Raw genomic sequence first — 25,993 nt, 5'->3', positions numbered from 1 at the left:
TGGGTTTCACAAATTTGGTGTTAAATAAAAGTATTCTATATACCCTTCATACCTATTTAAGGTCAGTACTGACCATAAATAGTACGTAATCGTTTTAGTGTGAATTCAGAAATTTAATTTATAGGAGTTGTAATATCTAGAATTAAATTTTTTTCATTTAAAATGTTCCTCTTTGTTGTATTTTAACAAAATATTTTAAATACTTTCTTGAAAAGAATATATTATTTTATGTTATATACATCTTTTGTTAACTTTGGTGTTTTGATAATTTTTACTTTATTTTATAAGACCCAACTTGAAAAGGTGTTAATTTTCATCAAAACTAAAGTATTGTAATTAAATAGAGATGCATTAAAGCTATGAAAAACTTCACAATAATAAAATAATAATATATAAATAGTGGCTTTTCTTATTTTATTCTGCTGAATTACAGGAATATAGTATTATTCCTTCAAAAAGGTCTTCAAACGCATGTAGTTAACTAGCTTATTGCATTCAAAGTGTTACAGAAAATTATCATTTTTATTTTAAACCTATCAAGTGCTTGCTCGATTGAGTAGGTCAATTTTATTGAGAGGTCAGTAATGGTCGTGAGAGGTTTTTAGTTTTTGATTGATTGTCTTTGTTAATGCTGTCTCAAGAGGAGTTAATCAACTTCAACTTGTGTCGGGAGTTGCTCCATTGTGAGTACAGCACGAGTTCAGCTTCACTAGATGTTGTACATGAACCTCATTAACATTGTAATTGAGTGTATCATGTTCACATAGCATTTTTCATCAAGTATTAGAAATAGAAACCATTACCACAGATTAAATCATTCCTTTTTCTGTTGTTACATCTTCCGTGAAATGATTCCTTATCAATTTTAGATCATGTCTTTTTCTCAATATCCATATCATGTCATAATTTCACATAATAATCCCTGAAAATCACATGGTCCGATCATCTGTTCTCTAGTTTAACTGTTACTTATTACTGTTACAGACGGTGAAGCTGTCATTTGACTTTCCGTTTTATGGTCACATGGTGCGAAATGTCACGATAGCGACAGGAGGGTTCCTATACACGGGCGAGTATGTCCACTCCTGGCTCGCGGCCACACAGTACATTGCCCCCCTCATGGCTAACTTCGACACCAGCATCAGCAATGACTCCTTTATAAAATACGTTGATAATGGTAATCATACTTTATGACTATCTCCAACTCCAGAAATTCTTGATTTTCTTTCCAAAATTGTCTTTAGCTTATTGTCAGAGACCAATAATAGAAGTAGATTGCTGATCCATATGGGGGAAGTGTGCTAACTTGTTGTCACTTAAGTTGGCGTAGAGTTGACAGCCCATCCTAGGTTGTGCTGCGCTGTGCCGTCTCCTCTACTCCACTCGTCTCACCCCTTGTTGCCACCCTCTCTCACACAGCCATGCTCTTCCCGCCCCAGCTTCTTCACATAGCATCTTCATTCCACAGCTTAACCCATTGGCCTAGACTCACATATACCGGGTGAGTTTTTTAAAGTGATCCAATAGCTAACTTTTTAATTACACGACTTAGCACCACACTTTAAATTTGGAACTTGCTCAATTTTAAGTTTCACTCAGGAATACACTTTCAAATTTTTTGAAGATGGCCGCCATTTTCCAATATGGCAGCCAACTTTAAAATCTTTTATGGAACACCCTGTATTTTATGTTGTTTTTAGATTACTCTACAAAATAAGACATTTTTGCTTTTGAGAGTTTTTCAATATCTCTAATGATTCAGAAGCTACGTGGACTGGAAGTTTTCATAATTTTTTCAAATATGGCGGCCAACTTTAAAATCTTTTATGGAACACCCTGTATTTTATGTTGTTTTTAGATTCTACTCTACAAAATAAGACATTTTTGCTTTTCAAAGTTTTTCTATATCTCTAATGGTTCAGGAGCTACGTGGTACTGGAAATTTTCGGATTTTTTCGGACTGATTATGAAAACTTCCAGTCCACGTAGCTCCTAAACCATTAGAGATATAGAAAAACTTTGAAAAGCAAAAATGTCTTATTTTGTAGAGTAGAATCTAAAAACAACATAAAATACAGGGTGTTCCATAAAAGATTTTAAAGTTGGCCGCCATATTGGAAAAAATTATGAAAACTTCCAGTCCACGTAGCTCCTGAACCATTAGAGATATTGAAAAACTCTCAAAAGCAAAAATGTCTTATTTTGTAGAGTACAATCTAAAAAACAACATAAAATACAGGGTGTTCCATAAAAGATTTTAAAGTTGGCTGCCATATTGGAAAATGGCGGCCTTCTTCAAAAAATTTGAAAGTGTATTCCTGAGTGAAACTTCAAATTGAGCAAGTTCCAAATTTAAAGTGTGGTGCTAAGTTGTGTAATTAAAAAGTTAGCTATTGGATCACTTTAAAAAACTCACCCGGTATATACCACGTGCAGTGATGCACGGACCGAACCTGGACTCACGTGCGCAGCACGATCTGGTGACGTTGCGATGTGCTATTTAAAGTATTTATAGTTTTTCCCGTTAGATGGCATGCCAATACGCTTTCTGCAGACCTTTTGAGTTGTTGGTGAGTTCAGGTGTGCCAACTACGGCAGAAAAAATATTACTTTTTTCAATAATTGTAATCTATTACCAGTGCTTATTTTGTGTTGATACTAGGATTATGTTAGTCTAAAATTACGGCTAGCACTTCTGATAGTATTATTGAAAGTTTATTACAGTAGTTTTATAAAATCAATTTAAATATTTATTTGTGATATTCTGTAAAATTTTGTTTTGTTGCAAGGCTAGCCTGCAAAATAGAAACAACGTCGTTTATCGTTTGTTTTGTGAAGTTTTATTTTTTTATTTTTTTATTTTAATTTTATTTTTACAGTGTATTTTTTTAGTGTAGTTCTGAGTTTTTATATGCAAATTGTGTGTGAATGCTACAAAATCTGCGACTCGTGCAAACTGATGGAAAAACTGCATTTGATGAGTACTTGAATATAATTTTTTTAAATAATAAATGTTCAAATAAAAATTTTAATATAATTTATTTTTCATGACAAAGAGTTACTGTACAATGATATATATTCAGTTTTTAGATAATAAATAATTTTAATAGTGAAAAAAAATTAAAATAAAGATTTTTACATAAAAAACCCAACATTTTTGTTATAACATTTTTAGTAAATTTAAAACTAAATAAAAATTAATTTTATAGTTGTAAAATGTAGCCTAGTTTCTTAGAAACATGATGGTAAAATAACCATTGTAATAACTTAATTAGTTAGGTTTCTATAAATATTATACGAAACCTTAACACTTTCAGCAAAATTAATTGCTAGTTCAGGTCCATGCAGCACCAGAAAAACTACTAGGCCAATGGGTTAATAGATCCATTAGAGTGAACTATAGTCATACTGTTCTCGGCAACCTCAAATTTCAACATACGATCACCAGTCTACTTCGAATATTTGTCTTTGTTATTATTCAAACACGGTTTTTATTAGAAATGTGAACTGTTGTGTTTTAATGTATTAATTTTAAAATTTCTTCTAATAATTTTATTCAAAATTGGGTAATTTTGATTTACAATTTCATTTTTTTTATAACAGGTACAGCATTTACTGTGCAATGGGAGAAGGTGGTGTTGCAAGACAAGCCGGATAGTGGAGAATTCACATTCCAGGCAACTCTGCACGCTTCCGGAGACATTGTGTTTGTCTACCAAAACGTACCGGTAATCATAGAGAAGATCCAGGATGATCAGCATCCTGTAAAAGTTGGTCTCTCCGATGCCTACATCATTGACAGAACTATCTTTTGTGAGTTGATTGATAAGTTTTACAGTGTATATTAATGTTATGTTTCTTGTAATTTCCTATCTCTTAAGTATTGGTAATTAATTATGGTGTTATTTATATTTTACGATACGTACATTTTGCTGTACTCTCCTGAAAACCTGTCAGTTTTGTTGTTAAACTATGTATGGTAATAACATTGTTTAACATTTGACACAATTTTTCTGTGTATGCAGTAACTGCAAAAGCGGGATATTTTTGAACAAAGCCAGTATAAATACAACAAAGGTTTAGTAAAGCTTCAATATCTTAGTTAATTTTGGTCAGGTCTCATAATTTGTTCACTTTTATAGTCATAAAGAAATTCACAACAAATCTAAATAATGTTATTTTAATTATTTTTTATGCTTGAATTAATTTATTAGTCAGAAAATCAATTTGAATCCATTGGTTGGTTTTGCTATATTGAGCTGCCATCTTGACGACTTACAGCTTTAGGATAACATATCATAGTATCAAACTCCTTTATAAAGAATAGTCAATTTTAATAACGTAAATAAGCCACAAATACGTCCTTATAGGACAATACTATCGCTTTGTTTCTTCACTCCACCAAAACTGCAATCAGCAGAAATATGGCTATTAGATATAGATGATGTTAAGCAAAATAACACAATCAGAATGAAAAACAATATATTTATATATATATTTCTTTCTTCTTGCAAATGTTGATTTTTAGCTCCAGTTCATCTTTCTCTTTCGTCGAGCATCTGAAATCTGATGTCTCAGACTTCACCTATGAAATCTAGAGTCATGTTTGTCTGAAGGGATCCAAAAATAGTCGGTGACGAAGAACGATGAAACTCAAAACAATCTTTTTTCATTGTTTCAACATCAGAGACGCCTAAACTACAAGATTGTAGTGCAATATAGGCATTATCATTGTCTCATCAGTTTCACAATCGAATGCACTGTGATTTTGACTGACACGATCCTAAACCATGGTGGAGCAACCAAGTCTTCTACACATAACAGTTTCGCATGTGTTCCTTATTTTGTATACAGTGTTCTTCTATACTACTTAGATACTTTGTTGGAATAGTTCAAGAATTGGCTATAACATAAAACCACATGATGGGTTATGATGCTGCATGTTATATGGATGTAAAACCACATAATGAGGCTGTAAATCAGTATGTCCATATAACGTCAAACCACGCCTTAGACAACAACCATCACTAGGCACATAATTTGGTTGTATCAGAGAATCTCAAGATGGCCGGCGGTTAAAAATCAAACGAAGTGTCGTTCGTGTTCTAAAAACGTTACAAAAAGTAATAAATCTATATTTTGTTATGGAGTTTGTAAATCGTGGCACCATATAGCTTGTGTTGATATATCCGACGAAGAATTTACACTCTTCTTGAAGTTATTAGGCAAAGCAGTGTTCGTATGCCAAAAGTGCCGAGAGGTTATGGAGTCAGCAACTTGTACAATCAATAGTGAAGCTGCTTTGGAGGTTAATCACCATAGTACTAATGACGAAAGTTTGACTTGTTCAAGTCAAATTCGAATATTAACCGATGAAATTTTAAGTATTACAAACAATCAGAAGGCTATAACTTCTGAGCTTGGTAGATTGACTAATGAAAATGAGATGCTTAAAGCAGCTATTAAAAACCAATCGGAAGCCATCACGGATATTGTATTAAATTTGGACAATAAGGACTCTTATGCAAATAAATTAAAGAATAATTTAACTAGTGGCAATTTGGTAAGTAAAGACTTATCTGAACTATGCCTAGTTCCTGGAAAACATAGTCAGCCTGTATCCATAACTAAACCTAGGACTGATGCAGTTGGAGATGTAGGGCATAGTTTGAATTGTAATTATAATAAAAGAATACAATTTACTGATGGGCTAGTTGATTTAACTAGTACACCTAAGTTAAGCTCTGCGTTAGCTTATAAGGAGGAAGATGGTGAGTGGCTAGAAGTTAACAGTAGGTCAAATAGGAGGTCTAGGCCTAGTACAAATGTTACTGGATCTATTCAGGTTAAACCTAATTCAGGCAGCAGAGGCCAAACTATATCAGATAAAACTAGAAATGGGTCTAATGGTAAAAAAAAATTTATCACTGGCACAGCGGCCGATGATAATTTATCCGTAGCAGAGAAGAAACTTTTTCTATTTGTATCTAGGCTACGTCCACATATTGAATCTAAAGACTTAGAGAAATATATTAAAGATAAGAAGGAAGCTGACTATATTGCGGAAAAATTAACTTCAAAGTTTCCTCAAGAATATAGTTCATTTAAAGTTGGAGTACCAAGTAGCCTCTATAATGAAATCTATCATTCAAGTTTTTGGCCTAAAAATATGTATGTTACTAAGTTTCTAACCAAGAGGCGGACACAGGCTGAATCTTTAAACGAGCAGCTAATGATACCATTAGAAAGGACATAGGCCTAAGCCCGGACATGGTCAACATGACTGATTTGGAATGTTTGAACTTGCCTAACTTAAAAATGTTTTATATTAATATTCAAGGTTTGCATAAAAAAGTTGAACAGCTTGAAGAGATTTTAAAATCTGATAATTTTAATATTGTGTGCCTCAGTGAACATTGGTTACGGGATAATGAAGTGACTTATAATGTACCCGATGACTATTTGGTTGGTAGTGCATACTGCCGTGTGACACATATAAGAGGAGGAGTAAGTATACTTTTATCTAATAAATTTGTCACTGAGAAATTGAACGTAAATACATTTTGTGAAGAATTACATTTTGAGGTGTGTGCTATCAGGCTGATTGAATTAAATGTCATTATTATTTCTCTGTACCGTTCCCCTGAAGGTAAAGTAAATGTCTTTCTGGACAAGTTAGATCAACTTCTGAGATTTTTAATCAGACTTAGGCCTAAATGTAAAGTAATAATTTGTGGAGATATTAATGCTGACTTTGATATCCGAAACACCTCAAAACCTAGTGTAAATGACTTTTTGAACTGTCTCCGGCAATATAATTTGTTTTGTGTAAATAATTTGCCTACTCGTGGAGAAGCCTGTTTGGACAATGTTATTACTGACCTCTGCCCTAAAAATTACGAGCTGCATATTTTTGAACCTTTGTTGTCAGATCATAAGGCTATTCAAATTATGGTTTGGTTGGCGGAGAATAGGCCTATCAATAAGAAGACTGATGGCCCCGGTAAAATAAATTCAAGTAGGCCTTCGATTCAATTTGCAAGAAGGTATACAACTGTGAACCTGGAGGGGTTTAAATACTGTTTAAGTAAGGTAGACTGGAATTTTATTGCTCCTCAGAATTGTAACTTAACAGCAGAAGAAACTTTTGATTTGTTTTATAATACATTTTTAGAAATTTTTAATCAATGCCATCCAATGCAAGAGATAAAGATTAATAAACCTAATAATAGAACTAAAAAGCAAAATTTAAATTGGTATACCCCAGAGCTAGAGAACATGAAAAAGCAAATTTTGTGTTGTCATGACATTTATAATAGAACGAATAATGATAATTTACTCAACTTGCTGAGAACTCTTAGAAGGCGCTATAGACTGGCTATTAAAGAAGCAAAGAGACAGAGTAATGAAGATTACATAGAAAATTCAGTCAATAAATGTAGAGCAGCATGGACAATCATTAACAAAGCATCGGGGAAGGAAACCCTACGCAGTCGGTCCAGTAATATTCTGCCTGATGAATTCAACTCACACTGTGTGACAGCTATTGAAGAGATCAGTGCCAAAGTGAAAAGTTCTGTGAATAGTGCAAATCAATGTCTTAATAAGTTATTGCCTCCATTTGAGGAGTGTGTTTTTTGTCCTGTCACTGTAGATGATGTTCGTAAAATTGTTTTATCTCTAAAAAATTCCCATTCTAAAGATGTGTATGGATTGAGTAGTATTTTAATTAAGACTGTTATTGATTATATAATTTAGCCTTTGACATATTCTATTAATTGTTGTGTATTGGAAGGGATTTTTCCAACATGTTTAAAATTTTCAAAAGTTGTACCTGTGTATAAAAATGGCTCACTTGATTGTCCGAATAATTATAGGCCTATCTCATGTGTACCAATCTTGTCTAAGGTAATTGAGAAATTACTTAAACATCAAATATGTATTCATTTTGAAAATCTCAAATTATTTAGTTCTAGTCAATTTGGTTACCGCACTGATTGTTCAACGGTTAAAGCTGTAAATACTCTTGTAAATAATGTTCTCTTAGCTTTGGAAAATAATTGTTGGGCTCAGATCACACTTTGTGATCTGAGCAAAGCATTTGATTGTGTTAGACCTGATATATTGGTGAACAAATTGGAATTCTATGGGTTTCGTGCAAAGAATTTGAACATGTTAAGGTCCTATCTTGCAAATCGCAAACAGGTTGTTATGGTTAATGGAGCTTATTCCCAAGTGGCTGATATAAATATAGGTGTGCCACAGGGATCTGTGTTGGGTCCTGTTTTGTTTATTATATTTATTAATGATTTAAGTTTTAATGTCTCTAGTTTTACTACTATATATGCTGATGATACCACTTTGTTAAATAGTCACACAAATTTGCTTTACTTAAACAACTTGGTAGAGACTACAATGAATGAAACTGTTAACTGGTTTAATGTAAATGGTCTCTATTTAAACGCAGAAAAAACAAAACAAATGTTAATAACTCTTAAGAATATTAATAGGCCTATATTTGAATCTGAAGTTTTTGTTAAGTTATTGGGGATAATAGTGGACAACAGGCTATCTTGGAAACAACACATTGATTGTGTATGCAAGAGATTGTCTAGGGTTATTTACTTATTGTGTAATTTAAAAAAAATAGTATCACAAAGGTATATAAAAATGGCCTACTTTGCATTTTTTGAAAGTATTATTAGATATGGTTTAATAATTTGGGGTAATGGTACAGGCATTGATCAGGTGCTAGTAATCCAAAAGAAGGCTGTGAGAATTTTAGCGGATGCACCTGTGTTAGATCATTGTAAACCTTTGTTTGTAAATATTGGTGTTTTAACTGTTATAAATCTGTATATTTATGAGGTATTAGTAGATGTAAGAAAAAAGTCACACATGGTTTTGAAAAGAAATGATGTTCATCACTATAATACAAGAAATAAAGATAAGTTAAATGTAGATAGAGCTAGATTAGGTAAAACCATGAATTACCATACAACCTTAGGCATTAAAATGTTCAATTTGTTACCTTATGCTGTTCAAACTTTACCATGTCAAGTTTTTAATAATAAATTGTATTCTTGGCTAAAAAATAGACCTTTCTATAATATTAATGAATATTTTAGCTGTGAGATCGTTCATAAGGATTTTTAACTTTAGATTAGGCTAGTAATTTAAGCCTTAATATTTGACGAAGCCTATTGTAATTTTATTGAAAATTATTAATGGCCAATAAATTGTCTATTGTCTATTGTCTATTGTCTATAATAAAGTTTTATAATCACTTTCGATCTCAGGTACAGGTCTCGTTTAAGAAATCACCACTAGGGTTCTCTTAGGTAGCTATATTAATTTTTCTGGACAGAAGGAGATGGGGCCACTAGAGCTATAAGAACGGTGGAGCATCAGCTGGGACATTTGTCCATCCTGTATGTAGGAGTTGGGGGTCAGTATTGTGGGTACCAGCAGTCTAGGAGGACTTCCTATTTATTATCAACCTGTACCCTGCTAATTTCTGTTTGCAGAAAAATTATGTGTCAAGACATAAATCTGGCCACTTCTTCAGGTAGATAAGTGTTAAATTACTAAACTTATAAAAATAAGAAATAAACTGTAATCTGCCATAACATTGAATTGTATTTTCAGAACCACATTTTTTAAAACATAAACAAAAAAACATCTGATGGATTAATTATAAAAGGCAAAATTAAATCAATCATATGTATCAATTCTCCCCCCCTAAACTTCACATTTCAATAGCTGGTCAACATACCTCCTCCAAACACTTCCATCGTCCATTTTAACTTTGTACAGTAGCGAACTTTCTTTTTCCATAATTGTTCCAAAACTCCACTTGTATCTTGAGTTGGTGTAATCTCGAGCCTGTACTCTGTCTCCCACCTGAAATTGTCTGCGTACGATTCGTGTAACTTCTTGTGCATTTTTGCTATCTGGTAGTAATAGGCTCAAGTGAGTTCGAACACTTCTTCCAAACATTAAGTTGTATGAGTTTGAGCCAGTTGTGTTTGGAGATTGTCGAAGTTGCATCAAAAGGCTATATAGTTTTAGCTCAATCTTTCCCCCCTCATCTTCCATTGCCCTCAGTGATTTTTTTACTGTTTGGACATAACGCTCAGCTTGTCCATTAGACGAAGGATGGTAGGGAGCTGTAGTTTTGTGTACAACACCATTAGCAGATAAGAACTGGCGAAATATTGTAGATGTAAATTGGCTTCCATTGTCTGAAACTAAGACCAAAGGAAGGCCGAATGTAGAAAACATTTTTCTTAGCTCCTTCATACACCATTCTGCTGACGTGTTTTTAGTAGGGATTACTTCAACCCACTTGGTAAAGGCGTCCACAACAATGAAATACCACTGACCTTGTATCGGGCCAGCAAAATCTATGTGTAATCTCTCCCATGGTCCTTGAGGGGTCAGCCATGGATGATTCGGTCCTTTTGCAGGTTGATTTTGTTTTAGTCGACATTGTTTACATGTACGTACCATTTGCTCAATATCTCTGTCAATACTTTTCCACGTGCAAAAACTTCTAGCAAGGATTTTCATCTTCTCCATGCCTAGATGTCCAACATGTAGTTCATTTAACACTGAGTGTTGTAAAGCTTCTGGAATCATTATCCTGTAGCCCTTGAATATGCAACCATTTTGTAGTGTTAGTTCGTTGTCGTGGAAACCAAAAGGTTCGACCGTCTCTCCTGTTTCAAGGGCATGTAGTACTGGTTGTAAATATTTATCTTGAGCAGTTGTTCTGGATATAGATTCAGATTCAGATTCAGATTCCTTTATTTGTCATTACACATTACAGAATGCAGGACAAGTGTCAACAACAACAACAATAAATTAATAAGTTACAACAATTAATAACAGTCAATAATTAAGAAAGTTTATGTCATAATACTCTTGAACACTGTACAGACATTCATCCAATAAAATATGCTTAATACTATTCTTAAATTTATTTACAGGCAGCACCTTAAGATGTTGTGGTAAACAATTATACATTTTAATCCCTTGGTAGACGAAACTATTTTGAGTGAGAGTATAACAACACCTCTTTGTCACCAAATGTTGCCTGTATCTTGTGTTGTGTTCATGTACTGAGGTGTAATCCTCAAGAGTAGACAAATTGTTTCTTATGTACATTAAAACAGACAATACATAAATAGATGGCAGGGAAAGAATTCTTGATTTTATGAAGAGAGGTTTACAATGTGTTCTAGCTGATACCCCACATATTAATCTGATGGACCTTTTTTGCAACACAAAAAGTCTCTGAGCTCCATGATAATTGCCCCAGAGGGAAGTGCCATAGGACAATAGGCTGTGAACGTATGCATAATAAACACATAATAAGGTATCTGTGCCTACACTATCTTTCAGTATCCTAAGTACAAATATACCCTTGCTAACACGAGTAGATAAGATGTTTATGTGATTTTCCCATTTTAAATTAGGTTGAATATTAATTCCAAGAAATTTTAAACTACTGGTAACATCAAAGTGACTTAAACTAACAGGTAAGTCAACAACCTTCTCCATGTTAATACAAAGCTTGTTAGCAGCGCACCAATCATTTATTACTCTGGTTTGCTGGCTTAAGACTGATCTCATGACTTCAAGGCTCTTTTTTTTAACATACACACCTAAATCATCAGCAAACAGGTAACTACTAGCACCAACAGAACTTAAATTAAAAGGCAGGTCATTTATGTACAAAATAAACAGTGTTGGACCCAAAATTGAGCCCTGTGGTACGCCATGTTTAACATTTAAAGACGGAGAAAATGAACCATTTAGAAACACTGATTGATATCTATTTGTTAAGTAGGATCTAAAAAACTTCACAGTAACATCAGTGAAACCATAAAAAACTAACTTATCAACTAGAATGCTATGTACAACGGTATCAAAAGCTTTAGACATGTCAAATGATCTAAAGATTGAGCAGTCTTTATTTTCAACTCCATTTAGACAATCATTTATTAATGTTTGAACTGCATCAATGGTACTACGTTTCGCTCTGAAGCCAAACTGTTTAGCAGATAACAGACAGTTTCCTTCTACATATTTTACAAGTTGATTATGCACTAAGGATTCCAGTATTTTAGACACTGCTGGCACAATAGAGATAGGCCTGTAATTTTTTGGATCATCTTTGGCACCTTTTTTATGAACAGGAATAACCTTGTTTTGTTTTAAAATATTAGGAAAGACACCCTGACTTATAGACTCATTAAACAAATAAGCTAAGACTTCACTAATGTATTTAGCAGCTATCTTAAGAATAGGAGCATTCATTCCATATATATCAAGACATGTACTGTTGCTTAGGCTGCAAATCGCTGTGTACACACTTTCCACAGTGAATTCCTCCAAAGAGAAACTAAAAACATTGTTTTGATTTGAACTGACAGCTCTCAAATACAGATGATAATCACTATTGCTAGGTGGTATATTATTACTAATATTATCAACAGATTCGATAAAAAACTCATTAAAATTTACAGAAGTTAGCCCATTTGGTTTTAGTACAGGCTTTCTATTTACATTAAGTGTTTGATTCACTACATTCCATGCAGCTTTTGTCTTATTTTTAGAGTTATCAATAAGGCTACTGTTATAATTAAATTTAGCTTTTCTTATTTCAGATTTATACATTTTTTTCATCTGGTGGTACTTTCCCCTTATAGTCTCGCAGCCAGTGGAACTGCTAGTCATTAGAAAATACAGCCTATCCAACTCTTGTTTTAATTTAATAAGGCCTACATGGTACCATTTACAGCATACATTTTTCTTTTTATTCAAAATATATTTAAGTAGAATAGAAGTATTTAATGCTGATAAAAATAGATCAAAAAATATTTTAAATTTACTATTTACATCACCTTTGGAGCAGTAAACACTAATCCAATTTATTTGGTTTATAAGATTTACAAAATGGACTAATTTAAAACTATTTACAGGTCTAATAATATTACTATGTTTAGACATATCCTCATGAGACTCCAAATAAGCAGTAAACAAAATTGCATTGTGGTCTGATACCGCAGTGTTAATAACTGTAGCAGTCCAACGATCTGGATGAATTGACGTAAGAAGATTGTCTATACAAGAGCCCCCTGAACTGGTTCCACTCGGTCGAGTGATATCACGTACCGTGATGTGCAAGCCAAAATCACTTATAAGGTCACGCAACTGAACAGTGTAGTCATCAGAGTTAAGAAAATTAATATTGAAATCTGCAGCCACAATAATGTTAAGTTTAACACCATGCACACTTGTGAAAACAGAATGGAGTTTGTCAAAGAAAGAATTTATATTACCTGAAGGTGATCGATATAATGTCACAATAACCGTGTTCCAGCCAGGCAATATCACAGCAGATACTTCACAGTCAATTTCTTCCGCAAAAATTATGGACTTATCATACACTTCAAAGTCTAGATTCTCTTTAATTAAAATTATGGATCCATCATGAATTTTAACAGTTCTACAAAAATATGATGCAACAACGTAACCTGGCAATGCAAGGTTGCTGATTTCATGTTCTTTCAGCCAGTGTTCATTAACACAAATTACATCAGACTGATGTGTTTTAGCCATTAGATTTATAAAATCAATTTTGTTTGTAATACACTGTACATTCCAATACAAGACATTTAAAGGCTGTTCAGATTCAAAGCCCAGTTCACAAACACTCCGAGATAGGCTAGGCCTATTTACATTGACAATATTTAGCCTCGGAGATTTTACACTTAAATTACCAGAATTTGTAGTGACTGCAACTACATCACTGTTCAAAGTTATGTCACTGAATTGGCTTTCCAAGTTTGTGTGTTTAAAGACTTCTTAAAGTGTTAAGCATACTGTCAATCTGCAATGAATCAAGTTGATTAAGTTGAAAAAGGCTGCAATCGTCCACAAAGTTTGTAGTGCTATGTTCAGTAGGAAAGCGAGACAAAAAGTCAACGTTGGCATGGTCAGAGGTTCTTCTATATTCAATTGAGTAGTCAAAACCTGATAAAAAGTGTGCATAATTGAACAGTCTTGTAGCAGATATTGTTGGAAGGGTTTTGGTGGGACTGAATATTGACACTAACGGTTTATGGTCAGTCACTAAAATGAACTTTCGCCCGTAGCAGTAAGGGAAAAATTTCTTGAGTCCCCAGTAAATACCTGTTGCTTCCTTATCAATTTGACTATATTTTTGTTCACATTTGGTCAAAGTGCGTGAGGCAAAACTAATTGGCCTCTCACTTCCATCGCTGTATCGATGTGAAAGACAGGCTCCAAGGCCCACTGGAGACGCATCGGTCGCAAGCACTAATGGGAGTTCTGGATTGTAGTGGACAAGTACATTGTTACTGGTTATTTCCGACTTAACCTTCTGAAAGCTTTCTTCACATTTTGAAGTCCACACATAACGGTTGCCTTTCTTCAGTAAATTATTGAGTGGGTGGAGGATTGTTGCTAAATCTTTGATGAACTTGTTGTAATAGTTTGCCAGACCGAGAAATGTTCTAAGTTCACTTATGTTTTCCGGTCTTTTGCTGTTCATGATAGACAAGACTTTGTCTTTGGTTTTGTGAAGTCCTTGAGCATCAATGACATGCCCAAGATATTGGATACTCGTTTGAAAAAACTTGCATTTATCTCGGTTCATCTTTAAGTTATTGTTTCTTAATTGTTCTAGAACTTTACGTAATCTAGCCAATAATTCTTCAGCTGTTTTACCCTGAACGATAATATCGTCAAAGAAACATTGTACACCAGAAAGTCCCTGCAAGGTTTTGTCCATGAATTGTTGCCAGAGAGATGGTGCTACCTTCACCCCAAACATCAAACGATTTACTTTATACATACCTTTATGGGTGCTGAGTGTCTGCATGTGTGCACTTTCTTCGTCCATTTTCATGTGGAGGTAAGCATTAGAAATATCCAAGGTACAAAATAATTTTCCTCCGTTCATTTGAGAGAAGATTTCTTCAATCCTGGGTAATGGATGGTTTTCGTCTTTGATCACTTTGTTTAAAGTCACTTTATAGTCAGCACAAATCCGTGTTTGACCGTTCGGCTTGACAACAGGTACGATGGGTGTTCCCCAGTCTGAATGATCTACTTTTGTTATGATTCCACATTCTTCTAGTCTCGTAAGTTCATTTTCTACTTTACTTCTTAGGGAAAACGGTACTTGTCTTGGTTTTACAAATATTGGCGTCGCGCCATCAGTAAGTCTAAAATGTCCCAGATATTCAGGTATAACACCAATTTTTCCATCAAATAAGTCACTAAATTCACTTAACAAGCTTCCTAGATTTGAAGTCTGACTCGTTGTAAGACTTTTAATCTCACCCCAATCTAATTTAACTTCTCTCAACCAGTCCCTTCCGAATATGGCGTCAACGTTTTGATCAATTAGGTAAAGTTTTCCAACAAACTTCTGAGTCTTGTACGTGCATTTAACAAATGTTACTCCTTTCGGTTTTATGGTTTCTCCTGTATAAGTTCGAAGTTCAATGTTAGTAGAAAATATTTTCTGTGGGATGGCAAGCTTTTTAAACTCGTTGTAAGACATTGTACTAAGAGCTGCACCAGTGTCTAATTCCATGGGTAATGTCCTGCCTTCGATGTTGATGTTAACCATAAATTTGTCATTATTTCTGTCACTAATTACATTAATCTCATATTCACTCTCACTATTCAAGTCACTTTTGTTTTCAGTTTGATGTTGTCCAGGTTTCATTTGTAATTGAGATTTACTTTGCAAACAAACACTAGCTATGTGTCCAACTTTTCCACATTTTCGACAAGTTGCATCTATGAATCTGCAGCTATTAGCACGATGGGAGGGTGAACCACAACGATAGCATTTTCCTTTGAGCTTTTCAATAGCTGAATTTGTTGAACGTGGACTAAGTAGAGGTTTTGGCCGAGGTGAGACTCTCTTAGATGTGTTTTCTTCATTTGAATGTCTTTGCTGAACCTGATTTAATTCAATGTGTTCAGTACGTGTTCGGCTAACAGTCATACTTTCTGCTTTGGCAAGCTCTATAGCCGAAGCTATGTTCACAATGTCCTGATAGGTGTGTTTCTCGCGGTCTTGCAGTAATTTAGTCCGAATATCTATGTCTTTCAATCCACGAATAAACTGTAACTTGAGAAATAAGTCTGCAACTGATTTACCGCAACCACAATTGAAGTTACAGTTAATTGTCATCTTCTTGAGAGCCACCGAGAACTCACTAACTGATTCATGTTCTTGTTGAGTCCGTGAAATAAATTTATGCTGCAAGGCCCACTGGCTTGGTTGCGGGTCGATAAAATCCTTAAGAAGCTGTACTAACTCGTCGTAATCTTTATCTAACGGGTCGTTGGGAGCACAAATATCGTACAGTTGTTGGTGCAGTTGGGGAGTGAGAGCATGTAGCAATGTGTAAACTTTATTTTATCATCAGCTCTTTGATTCTTTAGTTGTAAAAACACTTCTAATCTTCTCACAAAATTTGAAATGGTTTCATCAGGGTGGTAGGGATTGAAATTTATATTCCCTGAAGTGTAGTTTGAAACCGTACAAACAGCTTCACTTGGAGATGAAGTAGATGTAATGTTTGTGTCTTTGAGATTGTGTACCATTTCTTGTAATTTTGTTGTAAGGTTTAAATACTCATCCTCCACATTACATCTGTATTCTATTTCATGTTCTAAATAGTTTTCATCTGTCAAACAATCAATGCCATTCTGAACCTGCTTGTAACGTTCCCAGTATTCAGTCACAGCCTTGATTTTTATATTTAGTTCGGTTAATGTAGGGTTACCTTCAGCAAGTCTTTTGCCCTTTGAAAATTGGCCCTTAATAATAGATCGAGCTTTTTTTAGTTTTTGTAACTCTTCTTCTTCTTTAGTCATTTCTCCTTCTTTTTACCTCGTCGCCACTGTTAAATTACTAAACTTATAAAAATAAGAAATAAACTGTAATCTGCCATAACATTGAATTGTATTTTCAGAACCACATTTTTTAAAACATAAACAAAAAAACATCGGTACTTTGGGATTATACCGACCACACCCAGACATGAATCGTTATTTCACATTTCGTTTCTACTGATTACTAGATTAGCGTAGAACAATATTTCGTCAATATAAAACAGGAATTGTCTTATCGCAAACACCTCCCCATCCTCAGACAGAGGTCAAAGTCAAGCGTCTAGTAGATAACGTGATTGCAGAGTCTCGCCGCCCGTTCAGCTGGTGCATCGCTTTGTTGTACTTCCGTGTTTTACCTCTACATTTCTCCAAACACAAAAATTCAACAAAAACAAACATTTACCAAACTAAACTTTTTATTAAAAAAACACTCAAAACTTGTTTTTATTCTTGATCACATTCCGCCACCCAAAATGCGAGTGCCTCCGGCCATCAGCGCGGGCTTCAACAGCACCTTCGGTGCTGCCCCGCGCTGATGTCGACGAAAGAAAAACATCCCTCGAGATAGTACCTATCAGTAAAATATCAAATTCTAGAGGGGCTAATCAGAAATATAAATTGAATTGTAATGGAAAGGCAATGATGTACCGTGCAAATCACGTGATGCCGCGCGGCCTGCCGTAATCAGGATTCTCGAGAAAGATAAGATAACAGCGACAACAATACCGATCACAATACCTGGAAATGCTTGTAAGTTTGTAATTTTGTAATTGAAGAGTTGTTTTTTTCGTTCTATCATGTTTGTTTCTATAAATTTCTATTTTTGTGTTCTTCATACTGGTGTGGTCGGTATAATCCCAAAGTACCAAAACATCTGATGGATTAATTATAAAAGGCAAAATTAAATCAATCATATGTATCAATAAGAAACACAAAAGATCAATTGAGCAAAATATAACTAAAGCTTTTTACAATCAGGAATAAAAATAGCATGTTATTTGCTAGTGTTGTAGGAGCCATGAGCACTTTATTAGCACACAACCTGTTTTTCCTTGAAATTGATATAGGAATCTTTCCTAATAAAGAAATAGATGCCAGCCATGCTAGTTTTGGTGGAGATAAAATGGAGAGGTATCAAAAGGGTTAAAAACATTAAATGTCATTTAGTCATTTGTCAATAGTTATATCACCATCAGACAACAATGTAAAGAGACAGAAATTTGTTACTTTAAAATTATGGTTAGCTGGCGTTGATTTGAGTATTTATTTACATGCGTGTCACTTGGTTTTAAAGTGTTTCAAGCTAAGAAAAATGCCACCTCCACCAAAACAAGCGTGGCTGATGATCAATTTCTTTCTTAGAGAAATATTTCTCCATAAATTTCAAGAGACTCCTGGGTTATGTGCTTATACAGTGCAAATTAGCTTTCAACTACTGGACTATAAATCTGCAATAAACATAATTGAAACACAAACTGGCTCAGAGCAAAACCCATGATTGTATTTCTCAAACATTTTGAGAGATATTGTGCCAGTTTTCTTTTTGTTTCTGCTGGAAGGTTTTTATCTCCCTGAGGTGGAGACTAGATTGTATTTAGAACTCAAAATATTATGTTTTTTTTTTATTAAATAATTTTGTATGAATTCAAGCACAATATGTTTTTGCTGCACTTCAGTAATGGCAAGTTTCCATAAAAATCCTCTTATTTAATTATTTAAAATAATTAAATAGATACAGAAGAGCTTACAGTAGCTGATAATTGCCTCTTAAAACTAGATAGTCATGTTTGTGCCATGATGATGTTGTATTGCGATGCTGTTGTATTACGATGTTGTATATGACGCTGACTGGATCATTAACTCTATGCTGGTTGCACCTTAAAACTTATTTGTTTGCTCATACTATTATTATATGTGTATTTTGGAATAAAAATTGTTTTGCCATTAAAGCCTTCATATAACCTTTTTTATAACTCCAATTAGAAATAATTGTGCAATAACATTTTTGATACATACAAAATGTATTTTTCATAATCATTTAAACAGGAAAATGAAGCAATGTAAGAATTAAACATCCAAATTTTCTTACAGACAGTAAAAAGTCACAATTTATCAAAGTGATTTGTCATTTGAATCACACATTGAACAATGTTAATAATGTTCTCACATATAGTACATTCCCTCTTGTTATGAATATCTTCTATAGTTCTTTGAATATTTTACTACTCAACACTAAAAATAACTGCTTATAGCAAAATTTGTTTCTATCATCTATTTATTGTTTATTTATAATTAAATGTTTTTGTAATTTTTGTACAAATAAGAAAAATGTATCCTTACAATAGAATATACTATATACAATACAACAAAAATAAAGTATAACATGATTATAGTCATTTGGTGTTATAACAACAGTAACTAACAGTTTTAAGATCTGTTTTGAGGCCGTTACATTTCAGCTGTTGTAACATACAACGATGCCAAATGGCTGTAATCATTATTCTTTCAAATGATCCATCATTAATATTGAACAATTTTAAACACAAAATAAAAGACTTATGAATGATTGTTATAATTTGTTTGCTATGCCTTCATGAAAGGTATATTTAAAAATATATAGCATTAATGAGATTATTTTATTCAACATTGCTCTTTCAAATAAACACCTTCACCAAATTTGATGAATTCTATCACAAAAATGAAAAATATATACAGTTTTTATAAACCATTATTTTTTTTAAAGCATATTGAATCAGCATTATTTGAAACAGCAAACTAAATAACACTATCCTAGTATTGACATAATTATATAACACATAGTTTCACAATATTTTATTTATAATTCAAAAGATAACCAATAACCACACGTCAAAAGTCAAAGAGCAGCTCAAAATCATTCCATAATAAACTTTATAGTTAATTGTCATCTACAGCTGATTGGCACTTATAAATAAAGCGAGTTGCTATGCCACGTTGATTATGTATTGCTAGTTAATTTAATGTAAGAAGATTGAGTTAGAAATAATACCGTTTATAAAAATTTTGATATATCACAAATAAGTTCTGGTTATGATTTATTTTATAATGACTATTTTGTAAATTGCTGTCTAAAGACTGCTGGGATTTTATGCTGATTTATTTAAAAAAAGTTTTTATGAATAAAACTGTAGTTGAAATCAATTCAGAATTTCAGAATCAAAACTAAAATATAACCAATAATTACACCTATTAATTTTATTGAATATCATGTATGTATTTTCACATCGCTTTTTCATAGAAATAGGTTTTTGGCTTGGCAAACATGTGAATGTGTTGTACCTACGACACCAAAATATAAACCATAATTACATTTATTAATTTTATTGAATATCATGTATGTATTTTCACATTATTTTTTCATAGAAATAGGTTTTTGGCTTGGTAAACATGTGAATGTGTTGTACCTACGACATAGGGTAAGTTAGAATAGGGTTGATACTCTTATTGAATAATATTTCTAAAGTTGATGAAACGCTTTGTGAAGTAGATAGGCTAGAGAGATAGATTTCATTGGTACAGTACTTTGAGCGACTTTAAAACTATACTCTAATTATTTGTGATTATTTGTTGTAAGCTGGTGTGATTAATAAATGTGTGGTTGTTTCAGTTGTAAGGAGAAAGACAATTTATGAATACCACCGTGTGAACTTCAAGAAGGAAGATATCAAGAATTGGACTGTGATCTACTTGAATGCTCTACCGACATGCATGGAGAAGAAGGACTGCTCATCCTGCGTCTCTGCCCAGATTGGTTTTGAAGTAATTCAGCATAGTTCAGTTTTTACTAATATTTGCTTTAGACTGGTAGTGTTATTGAGTTCTCAGACTGCGTTCTTAATAATAATTCAACAAAAATTATAAATAAAAATATTTTTGATGGTTCTGTGCTGTAATTTGTAGGAAACTTTTATCTTGCAGAGCAATCCATTTTATACTATTCAAGAGTTTTTAAATAGCGATGTAAAAGTAATTTAAAAAATAAATAAGTTACTATGTAATCTAGCCTAGATTAACCTCACTTATATTTTATTTATAAATTATTGACAAAATGTGTATTGCATTGTATTGTATTACTGTTATTAAATAATTGTACTTCACTATGCTTATTTCATATTGATGATCAATGGCAATAAATGATTTGATTTAACTTATCGGGACCAAAATAAACTGCAGTATTAAAAAGAACTGGCTTTATTTAACCTATTTTAAAATTTACAAGTCTTTATGATGAATGGTTGTTGTATTCTGCTTCCCATCAGGAAGTGGTGTCGGGGAGAATTGAGTTGAATGCATCGCCACCACTCCCGATTGCCACATGTATTCTGCCAATAAAAATCTTTCCTCTTCAGTTCAAGGTAAATCCCAGAGGCGATAATTCGTTTTTTTTAATTCATTATGAAACAAGGAAAGTACTAATAACGTATAATAAAATTTATTTTGGTTCCCAATAGGGAAATCTCATTCAAAAATAGTGGCCTCCGGATAATACTAAAATACCCATAATTTTTATTGTTTAAAGAATGCGGGAATTGTACAAGAGTTTGATGATTGAAGTTGGTTGGGCACCCTTATCAATCAATACTTTTTAACATCCTGTTTATCTTCTGTACAGGATAATTTAACTGTAGAACTTTTTCTCTTGGAGATAGGATATTGAATTACATTTTTCCTTAGATAATTTATACATTGTATACCTTTGTGTATTCTGTATCCTTGTCCCTTTAATATAATGATGTAAATTCAATAAGAGCATGACAACATATATGTACTGTTTACAGTGCAAGTGGTGTCCGGGAGCCAGACGCTGCTCGACGGGGATGGATCGTCAACGACAGGATTGGCTGTTTAACGATTGTGAAAGAATGGAGGTGGTGATGCCACTGCAGTGTGATGAGCTCACGGCACAGACGGAGCAACATCCCAGCGCTAGTGCTGCTGCAGCTGCTGCATCTCCCGAAACTGGTAGGTTACACTCATGAAAATGTACAATTTGAAATCCACCTGAAATTATCATTATATTTGACATAGTTTGAAATTTCCAGAGAGTAGAGTGTTGCTGAGGTAGGTATTTTCCCTGGTTTAGCCTTTCTATGGAAGTCGATGGTAAAAATGTTATGTGTACATGTTTCATGAAAGAACTTTGTTTAAGGAAAGGTGGATATCAGGAAGGAACTGAAAGAAAACTTTTACTTTTTTGTCGCAAGCAAAGCATCAACGCTAATAAGCGTGTTCACACTATGCTGTCCTATCTCAGTGGTCATTCCTCCAAGTAACAGCTACAACCATTGTAAGCTTACAAAGAGAGGTTTCACACTACACAACATGTCGCAAGCAAAGCATCAACGGTAGTAAGCGTGTTCACACTGTGCTGTCCTATCTCAGTGGTCATTCCTCCAAGTAGCAGCTACAATATCATTGTAGTCTGACAAAGAGAGATTTCACACCACACAACATGTCGCAAGCAAAGCATCAATGGTAGTAAGCGCGTTCTTACTTGTGCTGTGGTAACACTGTGTTGTTGACATGCTGTAATAACAAAATAGCTGTTTTTGTGTCATTTTAATTTGAAAGTCTGTGGTGAATAGATTGTAAACAATGGTGAGTATATATTTTACTCCAATTTGTTCCATATTAGGACCATCTTCAATTTTGGAACATAAATTTGAAAACTTGCCTTTGAAAATCAAGGAATACTTTATCCAGTGGACCAAATATTGTATGCAATTTTTTTATTCTTCAAGTTAAATTTATTCATTAATGTACTTTTTCAATGTTATTCCAGAATGGTCAGAAAGATCAATCACTCCATTCATGTGCATATCATTCGAAGGCACTGTGATATTAAAGAATATTTCATATACAAGAATATAGGTTACTAATTTATATCATTATATTACATTTTCTGATCCAGTATATTACAACTGTCATAAAAAGCCACTGATTTAATTTGTCTCTCCTTTTAATCAATATAATTGGATCAAAATTTTAATAAATAAACAAATTATAATTTTACAACGTGAAAAAACTCTTGTGTATTTGTGTATTAGTAATAATATATGTAAGTCATTTTCAATATAGAAGGAAATGGTATGGGGGAAAATATGAAAAATTAAGTCTGAAGTATTTATTTTTTAAATTACTTTTTTGTAAAACCAGACTTGCAATATTTAAATAATTTACAAAAAATGGACATTGAAAATGGTTAATTCTCTTGTTAATTTGTTGTAGGTTTAAACAGTGTCATGTGAATGTTTTCCCACACATTCATATTGGGCTAATGGTTGATGTGACTAGTGAAATGTTATGTGTTGTGAAACTGCACATTGATTCGGCAGCAATCATTGTTTCTTAACTTGACAGTTTTTAATCTGACGAATAAGAATGTGGAAAAAATATAAAGGCATGTGTTTGATAGAATCTTTAAAAATTAGGTTATACTACATAGTAACAGACAGTACCATGTGAAATTGTATTTGATTTAATGTTATAACATCACCTTTTAATTACATATTGTATGAATTGAGTTATGTACAAAGATTTTTTTTAATTTGCTGTACAATCCTTGTAGACTTAACCTAGATGTTTAGCAATTGTTTTGTTATTTTTAACTTTGGTTATCATTGCCCAATTTATATTATAAAATATTACATAATTATGGCAATAGTTTAATGTTTATTATATCTTTCAGCACCAAGACAATTGTCGAGTCAACATGGTTGTCACTTTAACGAAATCACATAAATTAATAACCATATGAAATAAAATATTTTTAATCATGAAGTTCTTATTGTTATTTTTAAAGTAAAATGTGTTCACAAAATTTACAAACTGCAAATAATCATTTTCTGTCATTAATATATTACATTTTACTTAGATGTCCTTGTAATAATTATGATAAGAAAAAAATACACATCGATATACGTTCTTCCAAATAAGCTTTTAATTTAAAGTGTATACACAAAATAAGATGTCCTGTGACAGATAAACCCTCTGAATGGAGGAGGACAGTGGCTCACGCTGAAGGTGTAGAACCGGGTATGTACTGAAATCTGCTACACTGCTTCTGAAATCAACATGGGCATCAGTAACCTTTTTCCGAGGCTTAGTTCATGTTTATTGGAATCAATCTAACCTTAGAATCAACAATACGTTTTTTTATATTTGTTTCCTTGCTTCTCGGCTAACAATCTAAGAAATCTTGATAACACAAGTCATTGTTGATTCACTCTGGTATAAGTGGTTGGTATTATTTATAACAGACAATTTCAGTAAGGTGCCATGCATCCAGTATATAAAACAAACGTGTAACACTACTAATACTTAATTCGAAACGTGATTGCGTTTCACAGTAACGTATTTTTGCTATTGGGATACATTTCTGAATGTCCAAGGAAGCATGGTTGGATTTATTATTAGATGTACTTTCTGTTTTATATTCCAGTGATCTGGTGACTTGCTATAAAATTATTCTTCAGTGACTACTCAGCTAGCCTTATTGCTACACATTGAAGATGAAATTAATCTGAGTTAATGTAAAACTACTTAATTTGTGTTACTATTATGATAGTTATTGACAATATCTCTTTTGAGGGCTTTATAAATTGCAGACTTTACTACCATTTATACAAAATATTCCTTATGTGTGTATAAGTCTGTAAAGTACTGTTTGTTTGGCTGCGCTTGTGGTCGATTGTGCATTACGCCTATCATGTGTTGTCTATTTTTGTTTACATTATGTTCATGTAACTAGTACTGTACGTCTCAGATGCTGTATTTTATATTATTAAAGTTCAACCATAGCATTATTGAGTCAAGACATTTTAAGGTTAGCCATCTGAAAGAATTTTAATGTTTTTATTTTAATAAACCGATACAACTGTTTATTAACCAAGAGGTCATGAGGATCATGTTTCCCTGTAAAAATGTTGAGTGTGCTCATGAGAAACAACTTAGACAGAACCCCCGTAAAAAAAAAAACAAATATTGCTTTTAACCAAACTAAGATCTTACTTGAGAATCAGATTGACAGTTAGTTATGTTTCCACAACACAGAAGATTTCTATTTACTTGGATAGTCAACTAAAGGATATTGAATCGAAAGACAAACAGATTATTCCTTATGAAATCGAAGCAGATGGAAGTGTTATGCCGAATACTTATTTTATTCAGGTTCCGAAGACAGCAGGGAACTGTAAAAATGATGCTTTACTTGTCATGGGTGGAACTTCGCTTTGTAGACAGCTTCCACATTCTCCGTTAGTATGACTTGTGATCAATCCTGCGCTTTTAGATTTTGTGCCTCAGTTCTTCCACGTTTCTTCTGTTAAATCGTCTTTTATATGGTTGTTTATGACGGTAGTGCCACTGTCCTAACATTTGAAGGATATTTAAACCTAATAGTATTCCAATACAGTAATAAGATTAGTTAGGAAAAGTATAATAACTCAGTTAATCCTTAACCAATTTCAGACAAATTTGATAACTTTTTTTGTGATAAAAATACATAATAAATTATGTATATGTCAAATTTTTAAGTTTCCATAAAATTTCATATTAAAAGTTTAAGAGTTGCCATTTTGAATTTAAATTACATGATATTTTTATTTATTACTATAATATATAACAATATTCACAATATGTGTACCAATAATCAGTGTTTTAAAAATAAAAATATTTTTGTATAAAACCTATACATACAGAAAACCAATTATTTTAATATTTTTTGTATTTTAATTTTTATCATATTTTAATGCCCTGAACCGATTTTAGAAATATTTGTTACCCGTTCGACCCTTAGTATAACTATCTATTTTATATTTTGGTGTAAATCTAAATTATGACTCTAACTGATATACAGTGCATAGAAGCCACTTCTCTTTAATGTAGACAAATGGGGATATGTCCACCAAAGACTGTGTTTATAGTGAATGGTTTGCAGATATATCTAACCATAACAAGTTTTATTTTCATGTTAAAACCATTAAAAGTTTTATCTGGTGCAAAT

The 25,993-nt window shown here is 33.0% G+C and overlaps 1 protein-coding gene across 2 annotated transcripts in view; it reads left to right on the top strand.

Annotated features, from left to right (window-relative positions):
- LOC124371722 (plexin domain-containing protein 2-like) overlaps window positions 1–25,993 on the top strand; it is a 51,670-nt gene that overhangs the window by 6,118 nt on the left and 19,559 nt on the right. The window contains exons 3-7 of one of the 2 annotated variants that reach the window (XM_046830056.1): window positions 985–1,177; window positions 3,604–3,813; window positions 20,597–20,748; window positions 21,768–21,951; window positions 23,971–24,024. In XM_046830056.1, the coding sequence (XP_046686012.1) occupies window positions 985–1,177; window positions 3,604–3,813; window positions 20,597–20,748; window positions 21,768–21,951; window positions 23,971–24,024 (793 nt within the window). The remainder of the gene's footprint in view (window positions 1–984; window positions 1,178–3,603; window positions 3,814–20,596; window positions 20,749–21,767; window positions 21,952–23,970; window positions 24,025–25,993) is intronic. The other variant, XM_046830057.1, reaches the window with a different exon arrangement.

Source organism: Homalodisca vitripennis, unplaced genomic scaffold, assembly GCF_021130785.1.
Source record: "Homalodisca vitripennis isolate AUS2020 unplaced genomic scaffold, UT_GWSS_2.1 ScUCBcl_1900;HRSCAF=6099, whole genome shotgun sequence".
NCBI classification, from domain to species: Eukaryota; Metazoa; Arthropoda; class Insecta; order Hemiptera; family Cicadellidae; genus Homalodisca; species Homalodisca vitripennis.
Note: the sequence above shows the minus strand (reverse complement) of the source record. Positions and strands in the feature narration are given on the sequence as shown.